Source organism: Propithecus coquereli, unplaced genomic scaffold (genome assembly GCF_000956105.1).
Source record: "Propithecus coquereli isolate 6110/MARCELLA unplaced genomic scaffold, Pcoq_1.0 Scaffold133, whole genome shotgun sequence".
Lineage (NCBI taxonomy): Eukaryota > Metazoa > Chordata > Mammalia > Primates > Indriidae > Propithecus > Propithecus coquereli.
The window spans coordinates 2,964,820-2,972,642 of record NW_012137525.1 but is presented as its reverse complement, the minus strand read 5'-3'; the positions used below and the strand labels follow the sequence as shown (position 1 = coordinate 2,972,642).

At 30.1% G+C, this 7,823-nt stretch overlaps 1 protein-coding gene across 1 annotated transcript in view; it reads right to left on the bottom strand.

Moving 5' to 3' along the window:
• Positions 1 to 3,656: 3,656 nt before the first annotated feature.
• TMEM106B (transmembrane protein 106B) overlaps positions 3,657 to 7,823 on the bottom strand; it is a 32,557-nt gene continuing 28,390 nt past the window's right edge. The window contains exons 4-7 of the mRNA XM_012638738.1: positions 6,003 to 6,143; positions 5,697 to 5,746; positions 4,919 to 4,972; positions 3,657 to 4,228 (exon numbers count right to left, since the gene is read on the bottom strand). Of these exons, the coding sequence (XP_012494192.1) occupies positions 4,090 to 4,228; positions 4,919 to 4,972; positions 5,697 to 5,746; positions 6,003 to 6,143 (384 nt within the window). The 3' untranslated portion in view covers positions 3,657 to 4,089. The remainder of the gene's footprint in view (positions 4,229 to 4,918; positions 4,973 to 5,696; positions 5,747 to 6,002; positions 6,144 to 7,823) is intronic.

Here is a 7,823-nt window from a genome sequence, read left to right as displayed (position 1 = left end):
TTTTCTAAATAAAATATAATTATTATATAAAGAACTGTTTATTCTAAGAACTTTAAAAAACAAACAAAATGGGGGTGGTGCAGGAGAGTTGGGGACATGTTCTCCAATGAAATATCCAGAATTATTTGCAATAATAAGGCTCAGAACCACAAAGGATTCATTAGGCTAAAGTTTCAAGTCTACTAATATGTTACTTTTATTGTGTTTTGACAGTCATCTCCTATGGATTGCACTCTCATTTCCAAACTATAAATCAGATCTGAAGTGAGTTATATTTTCTTGTCGTGATTTTTTAAGAGAAAATAATTAACTCATTGGCTTAAAGAAACAAAAAAGACATAGAAAAACTGCACACAAGTCATTTAAATGTTGTGTACTATAATAAAGATAGTCATTTAACAATTTCAAGTAATTTATTTGGTATCTAATATTCTCATACTATTATTTCAAATCTCAAATATATCTATATTATTCATAAGTAATTTACTCTGACAATGCATCAGTCTTATCTTTATTGGAATCATCAAGGAGTACTACATTATAGCAGAAAAATTAAGCTATAGATTATGCTCCAAAGTATTTTACAAGTGTTCATTCCCCATTTAAAATATTTCGGATAGCAACTTAAAGCTGCCAAAATCTTAGTCCATCAGTATTGTTTTTTTTTTTTTTTTTTTTTTTTTTTTTTTTGAGACAGAGTCTCACTCTTTTGCCTTGGCTAGAGAGAGTGCTGTGGCGTCAGCCTAGCTCACAGCAACCTCAAACTCCTGGGCTCAAGCAATCCTACTGCCTCAGCCTCCCGAGTAGCTGGGACTACAGGCATGTGCCACCATGCCTGGCTAATTTTTTCTGTATGTTTTTAGTTGTCTGATTAATTTCTTTCTAATTTTAGTAGAGACGGGGTCTCACTCTTGCTCAGGCTGGTCTCAAACTCCTGAGCTCAAACAATCCGCCCGCCTCGGCCTCCCAGAGTGCTAGGATTACAGGCGTGAGCCACCGCGCCCGGTCCCCATCAGTATTGTTTTGATTGTCACTATTAGCTATGCAAATTTTTCTTCTTTTAATCATACTAACTTGAGTCAGCTGGGCTTTCCAGTGGATATTTTAAACGACAGAACAGATATGGGAGGCAGAAAAACTAGATCTGGTTCCAATTTAACTATTTACTAAATATGTGATCTTCAGCAGTCCTTCAACTTCTCCATGCCTCTCCTTATTCTTCTTAAAGATGAGGATCCTATTACTTTCCTTTGACTGACTCCTAGGACTATGGGAAATCATGTAAGAAAAACATGAAAGAACTCTAGAAAGGGCCAACATGCTATAAATGGTATCAACACACAGAGGCTTGTTAAGGTATTGGATTTGGTTAGAATGACCAGTCTATAAGGGTGTAACTTAAAAGCAAGTCATTCTGGGAAGCATCAGAAAAAAAAAATTTAACATCTTTATCATGTCCTCTGGATAAAGTCTGAGACCAAGTTTAAAAAATATATTGATACTTACCCTATTCCCATGTAAGAAACCACATTGGACATTGACCTAAGAAAAACTAAAAGGTCATTCATTCTTCCTAGATTTTTTATGGCTATCTTTCTGTTTCACCTGAATGTGTTTGTACAGTTTTATTAATTTGCAGCCTGTTTTGTTCTGGCAGTTACTTAACTCTCTCTGATAGTCACAGGCAATCCTTTTTTCTCTTTTGTTATTTTTTAATTTGTTTTAAATTTTAGTTTTTTTCTGACTCAAACTCCACTGAAACTAGATGTAATAAAGTGTTCTTAATTTAAAAGATGAAGAAAGAAAGATTTGAGTCACTAAATGTTCCCTCCACTTTCCTGTCACTTCAGGAGATATTGTGCATGCACTCCAACAGGATGTAAGATTCACAAATCATAAGAAAAAAATCTGTTTAATTTATACAATGTAATTTCCCAAGGTTAAAAGACACAAAGCAGGAAAAGTAAGTAAGGGTTGACTTTTGTATGAGGCGTATCTAAATGATGATTTTGAAGAAATGAATGGTGATTTTGAAGTAAATGGAACATGAGGATAGGATGGGAACAAAATAGAAATGATATGATGAAATTTAACACAGAGTCATTGAAGTACTGTATCTCTAGTTCACTAGCTAAATAAACCAGATTAGGTAACTGGTCAGGTAAGGAGAAACAGATTTGGAAGCCCTACTATAGATACAGGTGATTTTTGAAGTCACAGGATTAGAAAATTTGGGAGAAATGGGGGCCTATATCATACATAGACATAGATGATGTCAAAATGAGAAAATGAAAATGATTTGAAAAATACAAAGTTAATATATTAGAGAAGGGTACAGTTTTAATGAGAATGGTCATAGTCAGAAAAACACAGCAGAGCAAAAATGAAAATAAAGATTGGTTTTGACAAGAAAGCTCATAATTAATGTAAAAGAGTGATTTGGGTTCAATAGTAAGGATAGCTGAGTTAGCAATGGATCAAGAGAAGACTAAGTTGTAAAAAAAAATGTTAAATTTAAAATGTTCACTCAGGAAAACGTAGAAAAAATAATATGAAAGCAAAGAAGACCTGCGTGTGTTTAAAAGCAGAACTGAACAATTAAAGTTTATGTTTTACAGTTGAGAGAGTCAAACTAATAAATAGACTGATTCAGACCTAAGTTAGGCACTTCGGGGGTGGGGAAAGGGAAACCTGATTTCTGTCACTAGAAAACAGAAAGAAATTAACCTCAACCCACTTACTTTTTTGGTATCATACTTAGCTCCTATACTTTGTGATATATATTTAAAAGGTCCTTAGAAATTGGTAAGTGAAAACTGTAAAAAAGATCAAAAATGGAAAATGGTATTGAAAATATAAGTCAATAATCCATTTTGAAAACAATTTTAAATAAAATCAAAACCAAAACTAGACTTTAAAAATGTAACTGCTAGAGGCATCATATCCATATGATGTGCAAAGTGATTACATTTTTATATAGGTTTTATTTCGATATAGCCACCATCATTTAATGACAGGATTTCTTGAATAATTCTATCAAAGAAATACTTTCCTCCTGTAAAACATTCGTAAAATTGATTAAGTGGGTACCTAATAGTTGTCAGTTTCATACCATTCTTTAGTATGAAAAGCAACATAAAAAAGTGGAGAATCAAAATATTTTATTTCAAATCTATTTTATGTCAGATCCAACATGTAATTGGAACCTATTCCCATTCTACAGGTTTCTGAATTTCATTTTTCTATTTTATTTATTTTTATGAGCAACTTGTTTTAATTTTGAATCAGTACCACTTTATTTGACATTTATTAAAGCTGTATAAAAGCCATGCACAGTTTATTTATTTACAATATTGTACATTAGGTGACTGTTTGAAGATCACACAAAAATTTCACAAAAGTATAACTAATATGGAAAGACGTGAAACACATTATTTAAGGGCATTTAAAAATTTTAGCTATGTGATTTTTCAAAGATGATTTTGGTTATAAGGGTTATACAACCACTAGTTGAAATAAGACTGACAAAAACATGCAAATGAGTAGAATTTCAATAAATGAAAAGCTAAAAACATTTAGCTAAAAGCTAAAATATCATGTAGTTGAAATACTACTATGTAACAATGGGAATTTATAAAACAGGAAAAAAAGGTTATTCTTTAAAAGTCTTCCATGACTAATAGGGATTTCAGTAATTCTCTATAAAAACACTCAGAAATTAAGTTTCTTAAATTATGTTCATCACTAAAATTATGTTTTCAGTAATGATTAGAACTATGATTTTCAAGTAATTGTTTATTTTACTATAGGAGAAGTCTCAGTTTTTCCCCTTTGGAGAGAGGGGGTAGAAGAAAATCAATCAGTAAATTTAGACTCAAGTAAAAGATCCTGGTACAAATATATCATTAACACAGAGTGGAGATTTGCAATAATTATAAGTCCACGTACTTTTAACTGTACTCTTAAAATAGAAGTGTAAACTTTAGGTTTGTTCAATTTAAGATCTCCTATTAGGAAATAACTCCTCTTTACGAGTATGGAAAATATCAATAGATATTTATTCTTCTCTAGATGTAACTCTTTCAGTTTTTACTGTTGTGGCTGAAGTACATTTAGATATTCAGACTGCCCCAACTGGTAAGTTGTGTTCCTTCCACAGTCGACATACTGGTACCTCTCCTGGGATATCTGTTCAGAGTGGCCAAAGTATGTTGTTGTCACAGTAACCCTAAAGATAAAATAAGTGGGGAGAAATACTTAATAACTATATTAAAAGATTTTCTACAGTGAGACTACTTTTACATATGAAAATTCTCTCCTGGGAGAAAGTATTTGATTAATGATAACTTAATATTGTAGATACAGTCCTCTAAGGGAATGTTTCCCCAACAGACAACAAAAATGCTAGCTGAACAAGCTCTATCCAGATAATTATATGCAATAAACGTAATTTTTAAAAATACCTATCTTTAGTTAAAAATATAAAAGTTCATTATATGTTAAAATTAAATATACAGTTCTCTCATTATAGAAAATGGTTAATCCAATGTCAGCTAATGGCCCAAATACCAAATCTATAATCAACAATGTTTTATTGGCTTAGATAATACCCAATTTACACACCAATAAGGAACTGAATGTTGTGCTCAGTCCTCTCTATCTCAATCCTTGGCATTTTCCTGAGCTCTTGTCATGTCTACACTCACTACTTAGCAGTCAGGTAATCCTCCACTACTTCTCTAGGAAACCATTTCCTAATTTGTAAAGTGGGATAATACTTACTTGACCTTATAGCACTCTTGTAAGGCTTAAAACCCAATTGAGATATGGTATTTGTAAAGATGTCATGTATGCTATAATTGTTATAAATCTAAAATTCTTAATAAGAATAGGTCTTTCAGAAAAAATTCATACTTACTGCATCATGAGCACTATGTTATGTACTTTGATGGATAGCAGTGTACAGAAATCACTGTTAAAGAAATTAAAATGTAAATAAATATAAGTTATAAGTGACTAATTTAAAATTCTTCTGATATTAAAGCTAATAGACACTATTAAAATATATAATAAACAAGTATTTATTGGTTGAGCATTTACTGTATTTCAAATAATGACTGATATATTCATGACTATTCTAAAAATATATATGCATTCATACCACTGTAGTTGTAGGGTTGCTCTAACGTGGGCTACAGATTACTTATACATTTTGCTCACTTTCTGAAATTTTGGTAAACAGTTTGCTAGTTATCAAGAAGTTCTATTATTTTATTTATTGAGAGTTAATAATCATTTAGACCTGAGTTAAAAACTTCAGAATTTTAAACCAATACAGTAGTATACATTATTAGCACTTCTAGTTTTCCTACACTAAAATATCAGCAAATATAAGAATATATAAAAATATGCCTCTTATAATATAGTAACCAAAAGTAAAAAGTGATATGGTGTATATGATCCTAATTCTGAAAAATAAAAAAATAAATTTTATGTGTATAGGTATATGTACATAAATATTATATATGTTGAAAAAGAGAAAAGAAGAACAGAGATGATCAGAGGCCAGAAGGAATATTCCATAGTCTTTTTGACTGATAAGACTATAGAAACTAAAAAAAGGAAAAATATTCTTTATACTTTATTCTATATATTTTATTGTTTAATAATAAAAAGTTTTAAGAATTAGAACTTACAACATGTAACTCATTTCTTCTGCTATAACAGTAGGTACTGTGTAGTCAATCTGAAAGGCAAAAAAAAAAAAAAAAGACAAACAAGAGAGAATAGGACCAAAACATCAAATATTTCAGATATACCTCATAACTTCAAAGAGTTAGAAAACTCTCCCTTTAGAAGCTTGATTCCACAATTCCATCCTATATATATGGGACACATTTCAAAATTAAGTTTTTGAGGAAATATTCCACCCCCTCAAGTTACATGATATACGAAGTTGAGACTCATTTACTCCTCCCAAGTATTTCATGACTGAGACTTACTTGTTTCATATCAAGTGGACCAATATTGGTTATGTTGTTTAAGCGTGCCTTTCCAATAACTGTTTTTGAAAACTGAACTTGAGCAGTGATATTTTCAACTTCGACAGAATAATAGTTATTGTTCGTAATATTTAGGGTATTCTACAAAAGAAAGGAGGCAGAAAAATATGCAAGGTTAGCTAAAAATAAGCATACAAATATTACTCATAATTAATAAAGCAAACGACTTCAGCTGTAGCTATGCTTCATTTATTCAGAGAAAGAAAAGTATTGCCAAAATGTCAACATTAAATGAACCAGTTATTTGGGTTTATGCATGAGCACTATGTATATAATACATCTGCAGTAAATAAACAATTCAAAATAAAAAAAATAATAAACCCAGAAAATGTATAGTATAGGAATATGGAAAAATGAATGTTAGAAAATGTATTTGTGGCCTTAGTTAGCAGGAGTTCAATAAAAACAATTTTAAAATTTCATCTTTTTATTAACTCTTAATATATACCTCTTCATAAACTATACTAGTAAACTGTTTCCTATTCTATTAAATAAAAGATGACCTTTTAAAATGCTAAACAGTACTTAAAATAAGCTTTTTGTTTAAAGGAATTTGTTATTTTGACTTATATACTAGTAGAGATTTATACCAGGTCCCTATGGAAAAGAAATGAGACATATTAAAGTTCGTTTGATTAGAGAAAAATGTGGTTGCATCATTCCTATTCTTAAGTAACAGCTGGGGTCAGCTTCTGCATTTCTAATTCACTATTGTTTCACATTACTTTAGAAAACAGTCAAAAAATAAGAAAAATATTAAATATATAAATAAAAAAATCTAAAACAGTCATAGCAAAAGATATCATAAATAAAATCAATAGACACTAAATGATAAATATAGAAGAAATATTTGTAAGACAGATAGCAATGGTTATCATCTATAATACATAAAAAGCCCTTATAAATTGAAAAGAAAAAGCTATAATAGGAAACAAAATAAAGAGAAAAGGATATTCATGGACAAGTCAATCAAAAAAGTATAAATCTAAATGGTCAAGAAATATTTTAAATTCTCATATTCATTTATAGTCAGGAAAAAGTTAATTTAAGTAAAAATGAAATATTGTTTTTCATCTCTCAAACCAGTAAAATTTGTAGAAGGCAAACAAATTCTATTCCTGGCAGGGATGTGGGTAAAGGGTATATTTTTACATTGCTGGTAAATATGTGAAGTGTCACAACCATTTTGATAAGTAATCTCATGACATACAATAAAATAAAAATTATGATAGCTTTTCACCTAGCAATCCTACTTCTGAGCATCTATTCCACAGAAATAGAAATATCAGGATGTTAATGACAGTATTCTTTATAGCAGCAAAGCATACACCGTGAAAATAAAATAAATGCCTATCCATAAAAAGAATGATTGAATAAATTGTATTAAGTCCTTACATAGAATATTATGCAGCCACAAAAGAATGGATTAATTCTTAAAACAGATAATTAGGAAAGATTTCTACAAGGTATTAACAAATGAGAAAATCAAAATATGTAAAAATATGTACAAAATATTTTTTTGAAAATACTGATTTTTATAAAGCTGAACTTGTATGTGCCTATATAAGTTAATATGAATATGGAACAAGACATGAAAAGAAGATATAATATGGGATGAGTCGAAAGGAGAAACAGTTTTACTATAAAGGGATAAAAAAGACATGCTGGAGATCAGCAATTATATGATCGCGCTTACAGAGTCATTTACATTAATTATAGTTATAAATGTAAAAAAATATTTTAGGCCGGGCACAGTGGCTC